The sequence below is a fragment of the Micromys minutus genome, assembly GCF_963924665.1.
Source record: "Micromys minutus genome assembly, chromosome: 8".
In the NCBI taxonomy this organism is placed as follows: domain Eukaryota; kingdom Metazoa; phylum Chordata; class Mammalia; order Rodentia; family Muridae; genus Micromys; species Micromys minutus.
This window is the reverse complement of record NC_137977.1, coordinates 51,096,122-51,118,130: the sequence shown is the minus strand read 5'-3', so window position 1 is coordinate 51,118,130 and position 22,009 is coordinate 51,096,122. Positions and strand designations below refer to the sequence as shown.

Sequence of the window (22,009 nt, the reverse complement as noted above, 5' to 3'; positions counted from 1 at the left end):
CACAGTCCTAGTGGCCCCCAGAATAAAGGAGGCCAGGGGCGGGGCTCATCCCTGGCCCGCGGGTCTCTCCGGCTCCACCAATCAGTGAGCGCCCTGTTGGCCATCCGCGGCTCCGGAGCCCCTCCCTCTCCCGCCGGCCTCTGCGTCCCAGAATCCAAGATGGCGGTGTCCAGGCGGCGGGGTCCCCAGACTGGAGCGCGGTCGTTCTTCTGCGCCCTGCTGCTGTCTTTCAGCCAGTTCGTCGGGAGCGACGGCATGGGAGGCGACGCTGCGGCTCCCGGCGCCGCGGGAACCCAGGCCGAGTTGCCACACCGCCGTTTCGAGTACAAATACAGCTTTAAGGGGCCGCATCTGGTGCAGAGCGATGGGACCGTGCCCTTTTGGGCCCACGCGGGGAGTAAGCCGGGGCTGGGGCAAGGGGCGGGTTCCCTCCTTGCCTTCCGTCCCTTCGGTCTATCTCCCTAAGGCCCTGCAGTGCCGAGGGTCAGCTCCAGCTCTGCATGCCACATGCACTGGGACAAGACTCCCCAGGCAGCTCCAACTCCAGGTCCTAGCCGGCAGGTTCCCCGAGTGTCCCCGAGTCTTCTCACACAGCTTGACCACCCACTTCCAGCCTTCCCTTCTTTAATCTCATCAGTACTTTCTGTGTGTTTCAGAGGTGTTTTGTTACTTTCTGCAGTTCCTTGCACTGAAACCAGCTTCTGAGTGTCATGTTACATTACACCCTAATGCCACGTCTCAAGGGTACACTTACCGTGGCCATAGCAATTTGAGACCAGTCCCTACAGCCTCCTTTTTTCTGTTTGTTTGTTTTAGGGAGTTAGCAATGGTCAGGTTTGTACCTAACTTCCCGAATGCTCCAATAGAGCATAGAATGTTAGATTTTTAGGTCGTTGGGTGTCATTCTTTAAATTTTGGGATTACACCATAGAATTGGCTCTCAGTGGCAGTGTGTCGTCTTTGATCTTTACACTGTAAACGTATGTTAGTGTCTTTATATAGTTAGTACAGGAGATAAATCTTTTGTATTGATTGTTTATGAACTTGAGCTAAGAATAGACTTATAGCCTCTCTTTTAAGACTTAGGGAAAAAATTAGATAATTTCTGCTTCAAGTTTTATTCAGTTCGACATGGATGGCTGAGTCCTGCCCTGGTGAGATGAAAAGGTATCCACTTTTTAGTGCTGATGTGTCACTGCTGACCAAAAACTAGCAGTAGCACTTGTTCCATAAGCTCTTCAGGGGCTGTCAGATACATCCATTAAAGCAAACAGTAAATACCTTCTAGTTTTGTGTGTAACCAGTGTTCATTTATAGAATGCTTCTCTGTATCATTTGTCATTGTCTAGTGACTGAAACAAAATGTTTCATTTCTAGAAAGTAATGATTAAGGCACGCTTCCAGGAAGGGCCATTTCCCTCAAATTAATGTGAACTTATCAGGTGTAAATATCATTGAACTTAATGACGGAGTCATTATGTAGTTGAAGCAGAGGGTAATTATGCTGTTGCTTTATTTAAGCCTTCTGGGCTTACAGTGCTGTCAAGGTAGCATTTCGCTGAACACACAAAGACGCTGAACATGATACCAAACACGGGTTTTCAGACCTTCTCTTTTCTGTTTCTTTTCTTTGGGGAATGATGGTGAATGTGTCGGCAGCTCTTCACTTGTGTGCCTGCCCATTGCCTGTCTGCTCTTATCTCTCTTCCGTTCACACGTCAGCAAATCCTGAATGTTAATCAGCTACTGATATCCTCACTCTCTTTTATAGAGCCACAAAGCAACAAATCTAGACTACTGTGAAAGAGGTCAGAATAAAAGGCTAGAGCTGCAGCTCGGTTGGTAGGGGGCGTGCCCAGCAAGCATCAAGTTCTGGGTTCCTTTGCACCAGGAGTCATGGTTCACATTTGTAAACCCAGGACTCATTTCTCTGGAAGGTGGAGGCAAGAAGATCAGACGTTCAAGGTCATCCTTGGCTGAGTTTAACTTCAGTCTGGGCTAAAGATAGGCATAGGGGTTTGTGTCTAATGTCCCTAGTAGGAGTGTATGGTTAGACTCACTGGTGTGGACAGCAGTCTGTAATCTTACTGCTCTGTTAGTGCTCTTGTTCATTCTTCTCTCTTTTCAGTTATTCTCGCAACTTATCATTTGAAACAAAAACCAGAGAAACTTTGGATTTAGTTTAAGCACAGCCCAATACATTCAGCACTAATTAGGATCTCGCAGATCTCTTGTAAATCTTAGGTCCTTCTGTGCTTGCTGTCAGCTCATAACCTTAAGTTCATAAGGGCAAAGACTGACATGATTCCATAGCTGTTCATAATTGTCAAAGCTCTCGCCTTCATTATCCTTTCTGAGCTGTAGTGGGCAGGCAGGCGGTCTCTGCTGTGTAGATGGAACAGACAGATGAAGGTTTCTGGACAATGGACTCACATTTTCCGGTTCTGTGTCCCAGACTTTTTCCATGGTACTCTCCCTACCACCACTGAGTGTTGAATGAGTGAGATACTAAAGTATCTCAGCTTTCCTTTCTACCTATAAAGTGGTTTCCTTCCTAGCATAGACGTCAAAATGAGAGAGTGTGATCCAATTGTTCAAATTTAGGCCTTTTAGGTACCTTAATAATTAGTCAATGGTAGGAAGATCAAAGGATTTATAAGCGTAGCTTGTTTTATTATGTCCCAGTTTATCAGATTTTGCAGAGCATATGTTTGAGGTGTTTTTGTTTTGAAGATTTATTTTATGTATTTGAACACACTGTTGCTGACACATCAGAAGAGGGTATCAGATATAATTACAGATGGTTGTGAGCCATCGTGTGGTTGCTGGGAATTGAACTCATGACCTCTGGAAGAGCAGCCAGTGCTCTTAACCCCTGAGCCATCTCTTCAGCCCTGTTTGAGGTATTTTTAACAGACTAAAAGTTTGTTCGGAAGTCTGTCGGCGCTGCTTGTCCACGCTGCCAGATAATCTTCAGCAGTTTCAGTCAGTGGTATTGTTGGTTTTGGTTTTTGTCTCTGAGGTCTTCATATTTAAATACAGGGCCTGTGAGTGATGAAAGAAGTGCCCTTCTGCTGATCTAAGTGCCAATTCCCTAATACATTTTCAAACTAAAACTTGCTCATTGTTACTTCAGATATGATAATGTATACACTCAAATATATAGTATAGTATAGATTTAACTTTTAGATACACTGGAAAACCAAAACCAAACAAACAAAAAAACAATGTGTGCCTTACTTTACTGTGACAGATTGAAGCTGAACCAGCATTACCCCTGTGTTATTCCTATAGAAACAGTTAAACTCAATGGCCTGCCTAAGGTCCAGCAATCATACTTGGCTGAATTGGGACATGAGCCAGCTACTCTTGAGTTTCATTTGTTTTCTCTGAAAGTCCACTATAGGTAAAGAACTGCTTAATAAATTAAAATTTAGTTGGCTTTACTCCTGAGAAAATGTTTATATGCAGGATATTTTGCATGTGGTTTTGGAGTGTTTAAAGAAGTTATCAGGTCTGGCCCTTTCATTTCACACATGAACATTTGATGAACCCCTTGGAGTACATTAGATCAAAGTCACAGCTGAATGGGATTCTTAGTAAGGGATTCTTGTCCTAATGGTTCTTCTAACATTTGTAATGGTAAAATGCATTGTAGACTTTTAATATTGAACAGATTTTGGAGGTAATTTTATTAAAAACGTTATGAAAATCAAATGAAAGTTTACCTTTTTAATTGGAGATTTGTACAATATATTCTGGTTACCATTTTCCCTCCCTGTCTCCTTTCAGATCCCCCCCCCCCACCTCTTCATGTATCCAGCTCTATGCTTTCTCTCTCTTTAGGAAACAAACTTCTGTCTCTTCAAAAAACAAACAGGCAAAAGAAACAAATAAGAGTTTTCTAAAAACACAGAATAAAAAGCACCAGAAAAAGACATACACACAGAAACAAAACCCATAAGAACACAAAATCAGAAACCACAGTATAAAAGCAAAAGTGTTAAGTCTTAATCTCTGTCCTTGGCATTTAATGTGTGTGTGTAGGCTTCCAGATGTATTTCTCTTTTCAGAGGTAAAATTTTAAAATCATAGCGTCAGCATGAAGTTATTTTTAACAATATGAAAGTAAAATTTGATCTTTGTAGCTGTGTGTAGCCGTTCAAAGGTAATCTGTTGAGTTCTGCATACTTACAACTTAGAGCTTTTCTTCTCTGATTCCTACCACAGATGCTATTCCAAGTGCAGATCAGATTCGAATAGCGCCGTCATTAAAGAGCCAGAGAGGTTCCGTGTGGACCAAAACAAAAGCAGCCTTCGAGAACTGGGAAGTGGAAGTGACATTCCGAGTGACCGGAAGAGGTCGAATTGGAGCTGATGGCTTAGTATGATCGTTTCTGTCACTCAGCGAGCATGGTTGCCAAGTGCCACTGGCTCCTAACTGTTGTCCCTCTTACCTTTTCTCAGGCAATTTGGTATACAGAAAATCAAGGCTTGGACGGCCCTGTGTTTGGATCAGCTGATACGTGGAATGGTGTTGGGATATTTTTTGATTCTTTTGACAATGATGGAAAGGTATACTTATTGTTTAAACTGTTAGTCATTTCCCATGTTAATATATTTCTAGTACAGTTAGGCTATGAGGAGGTGGCTTACTTGACACCATAAATTTATTAGTAAAACAACTTGGCTGATGTCTCAGTATGGTAATTAGTCTTGGTAACAGACTAATTACTAGAAGCTTTGTGAACATAACTTTTTGCAGTTTACAGCCATAGTGGAGACCTAGCTCCTGAGAACCTGTTAGTGATTCACACCCTGCATAAGCTTAGTAAGAACGTCAGCATGAGTCTTTAGATGTGGTGTTTAGGAAGCTGTGGCTGCACTCACATGCTTGGCTGCAACCAGCTCTCAGACTTGGGTTCCCTCCTCTTTTTCTTTTTGATCAGACCAGCTTTCCTGGTGATGTTTTAAGAACAGTTAAAAACAAACATATTTACATGCTGACAGTACTAACTCGTGGCTTGAAAGCTTTAAAATTGATGATCTTCGCTTTAGCTGGTTGTTTATTGATTTTTCAGAGCTTATTGTCAGCACTTTAAAGAACTTTTAATAACCCCTTGAAAGCACAGGCCATATTACTTTAAAAATTTAAGAGCCCTAGAATCTTAGCAGTATGAGATCTCATTGCAAATAAAGAATGATGTGTTTTTTTGGTGGAAGATATTAAGATAAATATATTTTCTTTATTTCTAGAAAAATAACCCTGCTGTAGTAGTTATAGGCAACAATGGACAAATCAATTATGACCACCAAAAGTAAGTGCGGTTTCTGCATTGTGTCTCTTTTCAGCTTCTTTTTGGAAACCTCACGAAGTACATCGCTTCAGATCTCAACACTCAGACAAAATCAGACTATTCCTTTTCGTTAGCTGTCATATTGCCACTAGGTTTTGAAGTACTTTCTATAAGCCACACTTTCTGTGTTAATTGAAAGAGATCTTTCAAAAATACACTCTCCACGCCTGGCTCTGCTGTTTCCTACCTCAGAGACTACAGTGCTGGCAGTTTTTTATAAACCTTGTGGGGCGGTTTAAATAGAAATGCCTAGGCCAGTCCTGAGATTCAGCGACAACAGAAGGAGTTTATAGACTCGTATCTTTAAAGCCTCTGCGAAGGGTTTGGAATATAGCAGAGTAGGAGAGCACTTGCCTAGTGCGTGAGACTGTAGGTTCAGTGTCAACAGCACAAAAAAGTAAAGCTGCAAAGCCCCCTGGGTGATCTGGGTGCTGTCCTGGTCCCACACGGAATAGCGTATCCCCCTCCCTTCAGCACTTGTGATGTTGGCCTTCCTTTCCAGTGTTCCCCAGAGTTCTGACAGGAAAGCCTTTGTCTTCTGACTCATGGGCTGCCATGAGCTTCGTTGTAACTCGGTATTTTTGAATCTACAGTGATGGTGCCACTCAAGCGCTAGCAAGTTGTCAGAGGGACTTTCGTAACAAACCCTATCCTGTCCGGGCAAAGATCACCTATTACCAGAAAACACTGACTGTAAGTGACAGTAATCAAATAAGCAATATTCTAATACCGCTTTCATTTTTGTTTTTAATTTTTGACAGAAGCTAATGTACTTAAATGTGGATTTTCACACATTTGTATGCATTGCCCTAAGACAGTGGTTCTTAACCTTCCTAATGTTTCAACCCTTTAGTACAGTTCTTCATGTTGTGGTGACCCCAACACATAAAATTATGTCATTGCTACTTCAAAATGGTAATGTTGCTACTATTGTGGATCTTAATGTGAATACCTGATATGCAGGATAGCTGACATGTGACCCTGTGAAAGGGTCATTTGACCCCCAAAAGGGTCATGACCCACAAGTTGAGAACCACTTCTCTAAGAGACCAGAAGTAAGTGTAACTGGTATATATGATCTTCTGTGGTGCATCTTTGCCAGATAGTTTCTGATTGGTCAGAGGAGGCTTAAAACACCATTGTTCCTGAATAGCTTGTAGCATCACCATACTGTGTGACAAGGCACAGCAGGAATTGTCAGCTTGGAACCTGGACCCTGAGAAATGACCCTGGGATGGTCTGGAAGGGGTTCTTAGTTGAGATGCACCTCAAAGCAGAAATAGGAAATGCATGTGTTCCAGGTACAGAAAACAGATAGGGCCTTGAAGAAGCCAAACATTTGCAAAAGCAATTAGTTCGCTATAGCGTGTAGAGAGTATTTCTGAAGTGGGGTGGAAAGGCCAGCAGAAACCATTCCTCTGAGGAACATTTAAGAGAGTCTGCATTCTCAGCCAGAAGTAAAGGGACAGCTTTTACAATTCTAACGAGTGACTTGGCCCCAGAGTAAGTTTCACGATAATGTGACGGGGACAGATGCTAAGAGGATTTAGGCTCTTAGGCCCTGGAAGCTTCGTACCTGGTACTTTGTGCTTTAAATGAAGCTTTTCAGACACGTCTATGAGATAGATCTCCATTTGCAACATGAAGAAATTGAATGTGGGAAATTTAATTAACTAGGACAGAACTGTGGTTTGAACCCAGATATCTGCAGGGCTCCACTTACTGCTGACTTGAGGTGATAGATGCCAAAGGTGGAGGAAAGATGAACAACATTGCCACCTTTGCTAACCTTGCATAGTCTAGAGCAGTTGTATTTCTGCTGGGTGATCTGTTCATAGTGGTTATGGCTCCTAAGACTTGGCAAGAGGAGAACGGAGATTGCTCAGCATATAAGGAATTCACCGTGCAGGCTTAAGAGCCAGAGCTCAGACTTCCAGAACCTATGAAAAAAAGCTGAGAAAATATGGCTACCTGGAATCCCAACACTTGAGACAGGGCAAGATGGCTGGCTGGTCCAGAGAATCACTAAGCTCTGGGATCAGATGAGGGAGTCTGCCTCAGAAAATAAGGTGGAAAGTGACTGAGAAAGATACCCAGTGTGGACTTCAGGGCTCCAGACACACACACACACATGCAAGCACGCATACACATACACACACATGCAAGCACGCATGCACACACAAACACACACACACACACACACACACACACACACACGTACACACACACAGAGTCCATACACAAAGAGAATCACGACAGAAGGAGGCAAGGGGGATATTACTAATCACAGAACACTAGAATGTACTTTTAAATGTCTGTTGTAAGAATAACAACTTTAGTATGTCTTCCTAGGTCATGGTCAATAATGGCTTTACACCAGATAAAAATGATTTTGAACTCTGTGCCAAAGTGGAAAATATGGTTATCCCCACACAAGGGCATTTTGGGATATCTGCTGCAACAGGAGGTCTTGCAGGTAAATCTTGCCATCTTTTCATATTGAAAGCTTGTGAATGAATCTACTGGTAGTAATATGTTTAGGGAATGTAGACACGATTCCATTTCACTCTTGAAGGTCTTTGATGACTTTCCGTTGTTTGTTCTATCAGCTTTGACAGTCGGAGCTGCATGGATGCATGCTCTTTATACATTCATTTAGGTGCATTTTGTAGTGAAAGGGACATATTTAAAGTTAAGATATAAGAAGTTAATTCATAAATGTTACAGAACACTTGAAATTTGCTATACCATATAGAAATTAATTTGGAAGCCCAAGGAAGTATTATTTGGGGGCAAACTTTAAATAAAAATAATTACTATTTTCCACATATGTTGATAAATGAAGTTTCTCTACACCAGTACTGCTTTGTATTCATAGAGCACATTGCCATTTTAATTACTTCCCAAACTAAAGATTGTTTTATACAACACAAGCAAAGAGGAGGAAGATGTATAGCCATTTTTTTTCCAGCTGTTTTCCAAGTCCAGATGTAGGATGTTTCTCAGGGTCACAGTCACCCCCAGAAAGTCCAGGTCTGGATTCGTGATCCTGATTGTTGAGCCCTTGGCCTCTCCTGAAGTCACTCAGTCTATAGTGCTTCCTGTTCTGCTTACCTAGCCGCCTCTCCAGAGCTCCCCAAGAGGGGCAGACACAGAAAGATGCTGCACACTTGAAATAATTGGCCATGGATGGCGCCAGCCAGGATTGGCACAGCAATCACTGCCGTGAGGTCTAATCTCAGTTCCTACCATTAGCTGGAACAACTTGATACTGATTTGACTTGAATGGTTTAGGGAAAATAGAAGTATCCTTGTTGTCCAGTTGAGAAAAGCAAGTATGAAAGGCCAGAGCTGGTAAATAGCAAAGGAAAGGTTTTGGAAATCGGTGGGCAGGGTTTTGAGTGATTGAGACAGGACTTGACGCAGGAGACTGGGAGAGCACAGGAAGCGCTTCAGACACAGCATTCTCTCTAGCTGAACACTTCTGCTGTGCTGACTAGGGTGAAAGGTCTGCAGTAGTTCTGATGTCAGTCTGTCTTAAGTAATAAATATAAATACCTGTGAAGTCAGTTCTCAACTGTGAATCAATTGGTCACAGCACTTCCTAAAACAGTTTTTAAATTTATAGATGACCACGATGTTCTTTCTTTCCTGACTTTCCAACTAACCGAGCCTGGAAAAGAACCAGTGAGTATACACTTTTCCCAAACAGTTAGTTTTCAGTTTTCAGGGGTGTTACTCCAGTTGTAGACTCTGAGAAGACTGACCTCAGTCTGGGTCTTATTTCATTTTCCTGCCATTTAGTCTTATTTTCTCCTTGGCAAAACTGATGCCTGTTTAGTAGCCATCTCTTGGTGCCATTAGTGTTGAGTGAGACAGATGCTTATAGTAAATGCTCATTAAATGGTAGTAGTTACTATGGATTTTGGTGTTAATAAAATAAAGAGTGAACTGTCTATAATTTAAGTAAGAGACAATCTTGAAACTAGTGACGGATAATGATTGTGAGAAGGACAGGCACCAAGATGTCTCACCAATTCCGTCCTTATGAACTACTTTTGTCTGAAAAAGCCTACACCAGAAAAAGACATTTCAGAAAAAGAAAAGGAAAAGTATCAAGAGGAGTTTGAGCACTTTCAGCAAGAACTGGACAAGAAGAAGGAGGAATTCCAGAAGGGCCACCCTGACCTCCAGGGCCAGCCAGGTAAGGTGTAGCTGGGTTGTTGCTCTGGATGACACTGGGTCTGCACTGTCTGCCTCATTCTGCTCTCAGACCAGCACTCAGTGACAGATGGGAGCAGTGGGAAAGTAAAGCTTGGGTCCTTCAGGGTCTGAGAGTGGCTTGTGAGGTGTGAATGATGAAGATGACATGGGTGTGGGTGAGCACGAGCCACCGTGGTAGACTGTGGTGAGGATAGCAGTGCCAGATTCACAGGTTCTGATGGTTTTATGGATGTTGGAGTTACTGGAATTGAATCACCCCATCACCCTGTGTTGTCTTCCTCTCCCTCTGAACCCATTCTTTCCAACTATAGTGGCCATACATTGAAGAAAATGACACCCTTTCCCCAGCACTGAGTCAAGCATCTCAGGAATAAGTATGAAATGTTGAAAGGCCCAGTGTTGTTCAGCTCTTATGTATTCATGGTTGCAGTGACTATGTTGGGTCTGGATGGTAGTAGTTCATGGCACTCCTTCCCATATTACTGCTCTTACCGTCTTTCTGTCCCCTCTACATGTCCTTGGACCTTGGGATCAGTGACATACATGTCCTGTTTAGGACTATCAAGACTATTGTAGGCTTAAAATGAAATGGTGCCTGCGTCTTTTCCCCTCACTACTAAGAATCATAGACTTTAATGGTGGAAAAAATTAAAATGCTAGTTTAAGCCCAAGAAATTGAGACTTTATCTATTGATGTTGTTACTACTTAGTATCTGCTGGTTTTATATCTGGTTTGTTTCCCATCCACTCGGATGACAGAGACTGGCTTGACGAAGCCTGTGTGCAGCATTTGAACACTGCAGTGCAGTTCTCACAGTAAGTGGTATGATAAACATGGTGTAATCTGTGCCCATACCTTGCAGCTACTCGTGGAAGGTGTGTAGAGGGCACACTTGGTTGTTGGCAGTTGTTGGGTACCCACTTAAGCATCACTACATTAGAGTATGTTTTTCCATCCCAGAAAGTTCTCTGGTGCCAAAAGCATCCTCCCCACATAGCTTATTGCTGTTTTAATTTGTTACTTCATATTAGTTCTCCTAGTAAAATTATATAGTGTGTATAAAAAATTATTTTAAGTGAAAAAGTTCAGGTAAGTTTATACCCCGTGTTGGTCATGTTCTTGTTTGGGTTTTTGTAAGCACTTGGCCCTGTTACAGTATTTCAAAGTCACAGATGTGTAGAGAATTATAATTAACTTGTGGCTACTACTTTTTAGCGGATGACATCTTCGAGAGCATAGGCGATCGGGAGCTGAGACAAGTGTTTGAAGGACAGAACCGCATTCATCTGGAGATCAAGCAGCTTAACCGGCAGCTGGATATGATTCTTGATGAACAGAGGAGATATGTCTCTTCCCTGACAGAGGAGATTTCCAGGAGAGGAGCAGGGACCCCAGGACAGCCTGGGCAGGTACGCCGTCAGCGTTCCAGCCAGAGGAGAGTCAGAACAGCACTGTGCTCCCTGTGACCAGCGGATGTTAAGCTGCCTGCTCTTCCTGTTTTCCTCCAGGTCTCTCAACAGGAACTGGACACTGTCGTGAAGACCCAGCAAGAGATTTTGAGACAAGTGAATGAGGTGAAGTAAGTACCCAACAGTCACGATTCAGTGTTCTGTGCCCTTGTCCTAATGAAATGCGTGTGCCTGCTCTCCTGTGTGAGGTGCCCTTCAGGAGGGTAAGCCACACATCCTAGCGTCATGTTAGTTCTAAACAGACAATACATGCAAACTACAAACATACAAATTTTAAAAATCATCATAAGCTGAAAAAAGAAAAAAAAAAAGATTTAGCCAAGAGGTTTGCTGTAGTGATTGAAACCATGTGTGCCTCTCTGGAAATTATGGACAGTGTAGTGACATATCACAACTCTATGAGAAATCCTGGGGGCAAAGAGACGTTTGCTGTAGTGGGACTGGAAAACAGGCATGCTTGCTCAAGGCCTTCTTTTTAATCCCATCTCTGCCCTAAGACAGATCGGCCAGAGGGTTGGGATAGGAAGATGTCAGTCTTTGGATGGTTGAATCGTATATTTCTTATGAGGGTGGCTGACATACAGCCAGCATTCCCAGTGTCTGCAACAGAGAACAAGCCATTGTGCTTTCATAAGCTATTGCTTTAGCTTCCTGTCCAGCACAACCCTTGACTGAGGAGAATGTCAAGGTGAGTCTCTTAAGGACTGAACAACTGTACAGGACCAAGTTAAAAGAATCGGAAGCTGAAAGGACTCAGCTGACAACTGGAGATTTATATTCTTTCTGTCCTTGTTATTTAAGAAACTTTTTCTGTTGTTAAGAAGTCTACTGGGTTGTATAACATAGTATTTTTATTTTGATACAATGTTTTAAAAGGTTTATTTATGTTTATGGGTGGTTTTGACTAGTATGTATGTCTGTATCATGCGCATACAGTACCCCCAGAGGCCACAAGAGGGTATAGATTCCATGGAACTGCAGTTAGAGGTGGTTGTTGTAAGCTGGCATGTGGGTGCTAGAAAGGAAACTCTGGTCCTCCCGAAAAGCAGCTAGTGCTCTTAATCACTGAGCCATCTCAAGCTCCTTACTTTCATACGTTTTTAAACTTCAGAAGCTATTAAAATGCTGTATTTTGTATGTCTTTCACCCATCTTTTAGTGTGGTACTTTTACATAACAATAGAATTGTGAAAACCAGCAAATTTACATACATACTGTATGATCAACTAAACAAATGACCTGGGTGTGCCTTCCATCCCAGGGGAACTGTAAAACACACACACAGACACACATTAACCCTCTTTTAGACCTGCTACTTCATTCTTTTCCCACCTCCCCATCTGTTTAGTGTTAGGGCGTTAAAGCCAGGGGTCTGTTGCTGGTTTTCAGACCGTTTTCTGTCTCATAGAAAGCAGGCAAAGGCATAGGCAGCAGTTGGGCAGTTTTATTGGGGTGGTTGGTTTCTTGTTTGCGAGGGTATTTCTTAACACTGTCTTTTTGGAAGGACCATGGGTCTGTTCTATCCCAGGGGCACTGGTACCACTAAAGTTCAGGTGGGAACTGGGAAATTCAGACTTTGGGCTGCATTATGTACAGATACGTAGCAACCCCTACATACTTCCCATTTGGCAGTGGCAAATACATGTTACACATATGGCAAATTAATCAAAAATTGAGCCCAAGTTTAAACTTTAGAAAAACATGGCAAGGAAATACCTGCCGTTCCTGGGAATGACATTCGTCTATGGGTTTTTCCATATTCTCTGGAAATCCTGGAAAATTTTAGCAGCACACAGTTCCACCCTCTGCTGTAGCATTTCATACCTCTCCCCACATTGTCAGCTCTTGACTCCTGCTGTCAAGACTTGAGCACAGATAGGGTTACAGTTGAAGAATATTTTCAGGGAATGCAAAGGGCCAAGACGGATGAAGGAACAGGAGATAAAGTCAGAAAGATGGTAGAGACTTAGAGTTTGATCACATGACTTTCGGGCATTTCCTGTTGTCAGTGGCAGTCACATGATTACCTGTGACTAGCTAAAGCACCTTAATCCCTTTCTACGAACAAGTGTGTCGTGTTTCCCCCGTGGTTGGAGTTTCTTATTGTCCTGCAGTCACACCCATGGGGGTCACCTGCACAGTGGATCATGTCCTAAAGTCAGTGTGGGAAGATGGCGTGTAATTAGGAGACTCACATTTTTTCAGACCTTAGTGAGCAGTGCTGCTTCATTGGTTGGCTTCCTGTTTCTGTTCTGGGCTTGTACCTGAGGGCCTTCTGATGGAGCACAGGGAAATGGGCTGAGTTCATTTGTGTCAGGAGTCCCTAAAACCAACAGATTCTCGGATTTGTCAGAGAACTCAGAAAGCTGCTGTGTCCCTGGTCGTGGTTTGTTCCAACAAAGAGAAACAACCATAAAGATGGCAGGTGAGCAGAGTACAGGACCCAGCACAGTGCTTACACCCCAGGTTTTTATTTCATCGGGATCCCGAAGTGATAAGTATGTATTAGAAGCTGTGCTACAGATTTCGAATTTGGTCTTTTCCTGGGCTATGGTATGGTTATGGGTATGACGTGGCAGGTGGTGGCATCTAACATCAAATCCCTGCCAACCACTCTGTCATGTGAGTAAACAATCAAAACTGTTTTGTTTTTTTAATAATGTGATGTGTTGAACTTAGAGAATTGTAACCATTTGAAACGTACAACTGGAAACAAAAAATAAAACTCTTGTGGCTTCAAAGGAGTTTTGTGTTCTAGGAACTCCATGAGTGAAACTGTGCGGCTGGTTAGTGGCATCCAGCACCCGGGCTCGGCAGGCGTCTATGAGTCAACTCAGCACTTCATGGACATCAAGGAGCACCTGCACGTCGTGAAGAGAGATATCGACAACCTCGCGCAGCGCAGCATGGTAACTCAGTTCCCTGTGTCCTGTTCACTCCTAACTACCTCATAGTCCTGACAGCCTTGGCTCTGCGCTTGCTGGGTAGGAGGTAGAGGTCTGTCTGCACTCAATATTGTTTGTTAAGCAAAAGCAAGCAGTGAGTGTTTTTACGTGTGAGTATTTGCATTACCAGAAGATGAAACTATTTGTATTCTCATTTTAATATCCTCTATAATCCATGATTTTTAAAACTTGTTTGGCAATTAATATGTGAATATAATTATTGTTTCCCCTCCCGTAGTTCCTCCAAGATGCTTCATTTGTCACAAGAAATGTCCATTTGAGGCTCCACCTCCCCAGTTATTTGGTGATCCTATTTAGGTCACCTTTGTATTAGTGAATATTTTAGGAAGCATCTACTCCATTGGGTTTCTATGCAGTTCCTCGTGTGCCCTTTAGTCTTAGCTGTCTCTCATTTTTCCCCTCTCAACTCTTTTCCTTCCCCCTCTCCATCTGATCCTACTGTTCCAGTCCCTCCCCTTACCCTTCTATAACTGTCTGTTTCCTCTGCCTAATGTGATCCAGCCCTGTCCCCTCCCCCTTACTTCCTTACTCTAGAACCTCTGTAATCACATGAATCACAGCCTCCTAGCAGAGACCTAGCAACATGCACATAGAACTGGATACACACGTTTGTCTTTTGGGTTTTCTCTCTCTCAGGATGATTACATATGTCTCTTACATCTCTAGACACTTGGACTTTTACCATGAAGGGGTGTTGATTTTATTAAAGACCTTTCATGTGTCTTTGCAATAACCGCGTTCTTGTCAGTCATATCCTTTCATTCTCGTTTGTGTTTTCAGAGACTTCACTAGTGCATTTACTCATACCCTCTTTAAGAACCGCACACAAATTCCTAACGGCCATTTTGAAGTCCTTGTTGCCTTGTGCTTCAGCAGTTTTGAATGTCTCCGCCTACAGTAGTGGGGTTGCAGGCTCTAGTGGAGTCATATTGTCCTGGCTGTTACTGTGTTTATGCTGCTGTCTAGGCATCTGGGCTTGGGATGATTGTGATTCTGGGTGTTGTCTTTGTCGGGTGGGTTTTCTGGTTCGAGGCTTCTGTTGCCCCCTCTGGTTCTTAGGAGTGTACAGAAGCTGTGCATTGCCTGGCAAGGCATGCTTCTGGGTCCTTGGCAGGTGTGGCCACTGGATGTTCTGGGTGGACTTGTTTCTAGATGTTGCTAGTTGATGAATAGGAATAGGGATGGGCTTAAAGAGCTGGGGGCTGAGAGGATGGACAGGAGGGAGGAAAGCCGAGGGTCTATGGAGGAAGAGTGGAAAGACTAGCCTCTGCAAGTGATCTGCTACAGTGCTGGGAATGGGGGGCAGGAAGGTGAGTTAAGATTGCCTTCTCATTCCCTGGTGGGAGTGGTCAGTGGCTTTCCCGGGAGAGAGACAGCTTGGTTGGTGAGACAAAGGCAAGAAGGCTGCAGGAGGAGATCTGAGTGGAAGGTGTTTTGATCAGTCCCATGTCCCACTCCCTTCCCTCCTGCTGCTCCTCTGAACCCTCAGGGTCCACCTAGTGCTGCCTGTATGTGCATGAGGGCCACCCACCAAAGAGTTGACAGCCCATCAGGGGCCACACCCCAGGAGAAATGAATCTCCCTCTCCCACTAGGCATTCAGCCTGCACAGGATTCCATTAGCCCGTCCCCATTAGTGCTGGGATTTTAGCTGACTCGATCTCCTATATTCTTGTCTGTTTTTAAAAAGTATATTTCTTTGGTATATTTTCCCCCAACATTCTGATCTGAAATTTTCTGGCTGTTTTGGTACTGGTTCACATCAGTTAGATTTTATGAGATTAGATAGAGTTAAGTAAGATTAACTTATTTAATCTTGTTGCTAAGTGCTTTTCTCAGTTAGTGGCCTTGTACACATACATACGGTTGGTCCTAGTCAAGCTTAGAAGAAGCAGAATACCAACCCCTTGAAATATGTTATGTTTATATCAGCAATAAATGGCATTAATATGACTTTCTCAAAGTCATTAGTAAGGAAAAACACCTTAGTCTTCAACTTCCTGTCTTGTCTTTCTTAGCTATGTACATGACTTGAATCACTTTTGTAAATCTTGATTAATAGTTTTCTGATTGGTCCTGATTTTTCATCTAAATCATTATATTTTAGTTCTGTTTAAAGATATGTTCCCTCTTTGTTGCAGTGGCCAGCTTGGTATTGGTGGACATGTCCCCAAAACTATGCCTCATAGATGCAACTAGATTGAGAACAACCCTCTCAAGTCATCTTTGTCCCTGATAGTTAACACCTTAAAATATTCTGTCTTACAGAGCTCACAAGATAGACAGTTTTCCAAAGTCAGTCAGGTTTAGTGTTGTGAGGTTTGCAAAGCATGTTCCAGGAAACAAAATTCTGTTCAAGTGGTTTGTGGGTAAGTGCCATGTCATTTATTGTATGAGCTGGAACAGTACTGGATATGAGCTCTGTTACTATTGGCTGTTACTATGCCAATACAGAAACTGTGAACTGGATCATCTGAGGCACTGGGAGTCTGTGGGAACCCTGGTCCCTAGAACCTTGAAGGGCACTGAAGTCATCATTTGTAGTGAAGTTGAGGCGGTGGCACCATGCTGATGACTTGACAGTGACAAGGGGGAACTGCCTTATGTCAGCTGCTCTTTGAAAGAAAAGGAACTTTTAAGGTATAGTAGAAGTTAAATAGGTAGAAAATATTTAGGGGAATGAGTAAAAGAATACTTGCTTATATAACGGACTGTGAGTTGTATAAAATTGATATGTACATCTTTCCAGACCATTATTGACTAATTATAATACAGGTTCTTTGCCTTACAGCCATCTAATGAAAAGCCAAAATGCCCAGATCTACCACCATTCCCATCGTGTCTGTCCACAATCCACTTTGTGATATTTGTAGTGGTGCAGACAGTGTTGTTCATCGGCTATATCATGTACAGGTAAGTCTCTCAATAGTGCTTCACCCAGCATGGTTCTAGATGTTATACTTTGTGAAATAAAATAGGACCTTAATGTAGCTTTCACTGTCGTAGACAGTTCACTAAAGGCAAACTGGTCTATTGGGTGTGCACGTTTAGAGTGTTTACCACTCTATCGTTTTCTACTTCGGGGGTGTTGCTAGTTTTAATAATTCCATTTCTTTCCCAAGTTAAGTGTATAGAGCATCTCTCAGTTTTTGGGGTTTTGTTTCTTTTTCTTTTTTAGGACTCAGCAAGAAGCAGCTGCCAAAAAATTCTTTTGACCTTCATTTTCCTATATGTACATCATGTATGTATGTACAAATGTTGTCTTTTTGAGGGAATTTAGTATTTAAATTGCTTCATAGTTTAAGTTATTAAATTTTGTATAAAATAACTCTTGAAAACATTCATTTTTCAGTAAAAATAAATGTTAAAGATACCACATTTTGTTCATAGTACTACATGTCTTTACATTTCAGTGAGTCTGTGGTAGGCAGAGACAGCCACTGAACAGAGTAATGGCAAGTCAAGACCTAATGACAGTCGGGGCAGCCACTGGTTGTGGGTGATACTCTCTGTGTCCCTGTTATTGGGGGGATCTTTATTTATGCAAATAAACTTGAACTTTTTTCCCAGAATTTGAGGTCTAAACAAGAGCACCCTATTCATGTAACCAAAGTCATTTTTAGAAGTGAGAATTCCCTAATCCAAGAGTGGATTTAACCATCCTTTGGCCCCATATAGCTCTTTCTGGGATCAGTGACTGTCTGAAAGCTTTCCCCTGTGTTCAGTGTGTATTTCACTCTTAAAGGAAATTTTGGTGGAAAACAAATAGCTACTTTTTGCCTCCATCATTTTGGTGACAACATTCCCATGATGATGATTTTTAATGGGTACTTATCTGGTAGTGTATTCATTCGTGATAGGTACTGTCCTGAAAATGTTCCAATAATGTCAATGATATTACAGAAATAACTTTTATACTTTTAATTTGTGAAACTTCTCCAATTTTGTCGAACATATAGTTTAGCTCCAATTGAGTGTTCTGTGGCTATTTTAATTTACAAGACTTACCAGTACATTCTGGTTTACATTTAATCTCTGTAACCCAAGGTTTATGACTTGCAAACTCTTAAATAGAGGGGCTGTAGTGGAAGCAGCTTTGAGATATTTGAAAGCAAATTTGTAAAGTAGACACTTAACTGTGTGTCCTTTAAACACTAGAAATAAGGTTGTTGTGAAACGACATTAGTGAATTGATCAGGAAACACTGGGCTGGAAAGAGTTGCTGTCGGCACATAGTTGTAGGTATTTGAGAAACCATCTGTGACGTTTTAAAGTGCAGATTTCACTTTTCTTTTCACAGCTGGGCTAGACTTTCGATGGCTTCAAGACAATTTACCTCTTATTAAAGTAATGGTCTCGTTTGCTATGGGATCCAGAACAACACTGTTTAGTATATATGCTACTAAATTGTTGGAAGTTTCCTCTCGAATGTCATTTGCAGATTGGTGTGACAACCTAAAATCTATGTAAGACTTTATGAAGAAGTCTACACTTGGTACTACCCAGTCTGCACCGTGTGTGCAGTCTCTCTGCATTTGATGCTGGCATTTATCCTAGAAGTGTCACGGTGCACTCACAGTGACTCCACAGAACTCACTGCAGCACAGAGTGCTCCCTACTTTCTCCTCTGTGGAGCTAGCCCTGACACTCATGTTCCAACTCACTTATATTTAAAAACAACTTCCAGACAAGTGTCAGATTGTAGACTATGAGTCTTGGGAAATCTTCTTGAGATAAAGGCTGCCAAAGCCAGTGTTACAAAGTCCACAGTCACATGTGCCTGAATGCTAAAGGAATCCCAAATCTGGGCAGTGTACATCTTCAGGCTCAAGTCTAAGAGGAAGTATGCTGGTCACTCCTAACGTGACTGCAGGAGCAGGGATCCTTGCTTAGAAAGTTACTCAGCGAAGTAGTTCACATAGTAGATTTGTCTTTGTTTTTCTATAAATCATTAAATCTAAATAGCTCACTTCTGAGCAAAACCCTGCTCTGGAAAATTATCACTGCCAGAACCCCTTCATTTCTGTAGTGTCTTGTGTGATTGGAATAACTCAACTTCTCACACCAGCAAGTATTTTACAGGTGCCTTGGATTAAAACAAAACTTATTTTAAAATTTTAAGTCTTTATTTATGATGCCACTTTTAAAAGAAATCTCAATTATGTAATTACCGACAGGCTTGTTTAACACACCGCTTGTGGTTGAATTATTTAAATGCTTTTTTCATTTAAAACTTCATCATGAAGTCACAAACAATAGCCAGTGTTTTATCATGTATTGAAGGCACATCAGTGTTTTTCAGAGTATTGCCCATGGACCAACCATCCAGTTCATGGAATGCTTACTAAGAATACAGATTCCAAGGCCCCATTCCAGTCCATTCACCTCACAACTCGGATGGGGCTTCAGAGTGTCCGTTCCACAGACACCACAGCCACAGCACACTGACAGTTGAGAACCACTAGAATGGGGAAGAGGGAGAAAATGTTTGTGGTTCAGAGCTGAGCCACGCACATTGAGACCAGCATCTGTGCTGGTTCTTCCGTACGTCTCAGTGCTCACTCACTAACTCTCAGTTCACTAGCAACTACAAAGTAAGTCCAGGTTGTTGGCTGACCTCTCAGCTCTTCAGTGATGACTTTGAAACCTGCAGAATCATCTTTGGCCCATGGCAAAGCATAACCGTGCTCATCGTGAAGCTTGCTGCCGAAGCCATTGCCTTCCTGATAGTCACCACTGGTTATCTCAGTGCATGCTGATAACATGAGGAAAATGGGAAAGACTTGAATAAGGGTTGCTCACCTGCTGCTCTTCTGAGACTCAGTCTTTGTAAAGAACACATCACTGGTTACCAACTCTGACTGCAGTGCCCAAATGCTGGTTGGCGGGAGGCAATGAACAAAATAGTCATAGGGAACTTTGTAAGATTTAGGGTGGGATCAGCTCTGATAACTTTTTAAATCTGTATTTTGCCCGTTTTAATATATTTCTCTTATGATGTTAAAGTTTAAAAGGGTTTTCTATCCACTGTCAATTTTAATTATATAACATTTTGTCAAGGTTTTGTTTGTTTTTGTTTTCCTTTTCTGATTGTTACTTGATGCTAGCTGGAATTCAAGAAATGTTAATGACTTTATTCAAATAAAAGAAATATTTTAGTAAATTGGATTTTTCCTCTGTCGATTTGATGTTGGGGCCTGAGTAGCTGTTTTCCAGATTCCCTGTTTTGTGGTTGTATTTTATTTACCTGTGGTGTGTATCCTGCTGTCCTGTTTCCAGCTGCTCACAGAACAGCTTCAAGAGAGGAAGCTATTCATTCAGCTTGTAATTCCCAGTTAGAGCTCATAGCCAAGGCAAGGACTTGAAGCAACTAGTCACATCCAGTCAAGCGCAAAGAAAATGAGTATATGACTGCTTGCTTGTGCTCACATCTGCTCTACACTTGAGAGTCAGGAAGTGGTGCCACCCACAATGGATGGGCCTTCCCACCTCCAGGGACACAATGAAAACAGTCTCCTACAAAATTAAACTAAACAACCCTTATTGAGACACTCTGCTCAGGTTATTATTCTAGGTACTGTCAAGTTCAACTAAAACTGACCATCACACCTCCCCTAGGTGGCCCACTGTCTGTGGCCTCAACTCGTGGAGAGCTAAGGAGGTCAGAGGAGAGTAGAAGTAGCAGTGGATAAATGTTTCCCTTTGCCAGTAATGAAAAGTACGTATTAGTTAAAGCTGTGTTTTTGATGCTTCTACTCTTTAATTACCAAATGCTGAAGGCTAGGAATGTAGAGCATGGATAAAAACCCTTGTCCAGCATGTATGGGACACTTGGTTCAGCTGTATACAAAATCCATAAACAATCAAAAGCTGGTGTCAGGTTGGTATGTGTAGCTGGAGTGTTCACTCATTTCCAATTAGTAGCAACCTAATTACTGGTCAAAAAACCTCACTAGTCGCCAGTAGTGGGAGTTTATTCTGATCTAGCACTGAGGAGGTGGAGGGCGAAGACGGAAACATGAGTCAGTACAACCTGATAGCCATGCTTTCCTCAAAGAAGAGAGCATCCCGCAAACGAGCCTCAATTACAGGCACAGGCTCTGTGAAAGGCCCGAATGGATTTATGCTATTTGGATGTGATCTCTTTCTAAAATTCTGTCCCATTGATGGGATTATTGTTACTCTAGTAAAAACCTTAGGTCTGATGCCAAAAATTTGTTCAAGCTGAATAAAATTACAACGCATCAGTAAGTATTTCTAAAGGTGAGCCATTAAATCAAGATTAGACCTGATTTCAAAACAAAACAACTCACATCTTAGCCTGGGCACTAGGTACACTAACTTCAGATTTTTTACCTCTCTCCTCCAGAGCCAATCTCCCATTCACACCCAAGCTCTATAGCAGCCCACCTGCTGCTTCCTGCCCCTTCTCCAAGGGCTCCTACAGTCTTCCCCTCCCCACTTCCTCCCATCACTTTATCCCAGCCCCAACAATCAGCAGGTATTCCCTGGAAACCCTGAGACCACTCAGTCAGGAAAACAGGTAGGCTAACTGAAGATCTTCACCTCGCTCTAGGCCTGCCACAGAAGCAAGTAGGCCAGCAGAGCAGGTAAGCAAGCTTCAGATCCCCCAGTCACTCACATCCAGCAGACTACCTCTTGTAGCCTCTCCTTCCTCTATCTCTTCCTAGGGGACTAAGCAGAACCTGATAGAACACCTTACTTTCCTCTCTCCTCCAAATCAGTCACTCCTTGCACATCCCCATACCTAAATATCAGCTTCCAATAAAACACATTTTACTCAGTCTGCCAGAAGCACTCCCTACAGGCACCATAGAGCTACCACAATCCCCGAAGAACGAGAGAGCAACAGGAACTAAGGAACAAAAACAAGACCAGATATCAGCACCTAGAATCACACTCATCCCAAACACAGGCTGCTAGATGCAAGCATAGAAACAACAGAACAGTAAGTCTTAACTAGAGCACAGTAA

At 42.4% G+C, this 22,009-nt stretch overlaps 1 protein-coding gene across 1 annotated transcript; it reads left to right on the top strand.

Annotated features, from left to right (window-relative positions):
- Positions 1 to 159: 159 nt before the first annotated feature.
- LMAN1 (lectin, mannose binding 1) lies at positions 160 to 20,183 on the top strand (the record flags this gene model as incomplete). The annotated part of the gene is made up of 14 exons (XM_080920191.1): positions 160 to 397; positions 4,231 to 4,385; positions 4,468 to 4,575; positions 5,257 to 5,318; positions 5,951 to 6,050; positions 7,710 to 7,833; positions 8,986 to 9,044; positions 9,429 to 9,561; positions 10,798 to 10,991; positions 11,091 to 11,161; positions 13,809 to 13,959; positions 16,807 to 16,928; positions 17,194 to 17,256; positions 18,316 to 20,183. The coding sequence occupies 13 exons, from the start codon at positions 160 to 162 to the stop codon at positions 17,228 to 17,230; spliced, it is 1,554 nt and encodes a 517-aa protein (XP_080776317.1). The 3' UTR covers positions 17,231 to 17,256; positions 18,316 to 20,183.
- Between the last annotated feature and the right edge of the window lie 1,826 nt (positions 20,184 to 22,009).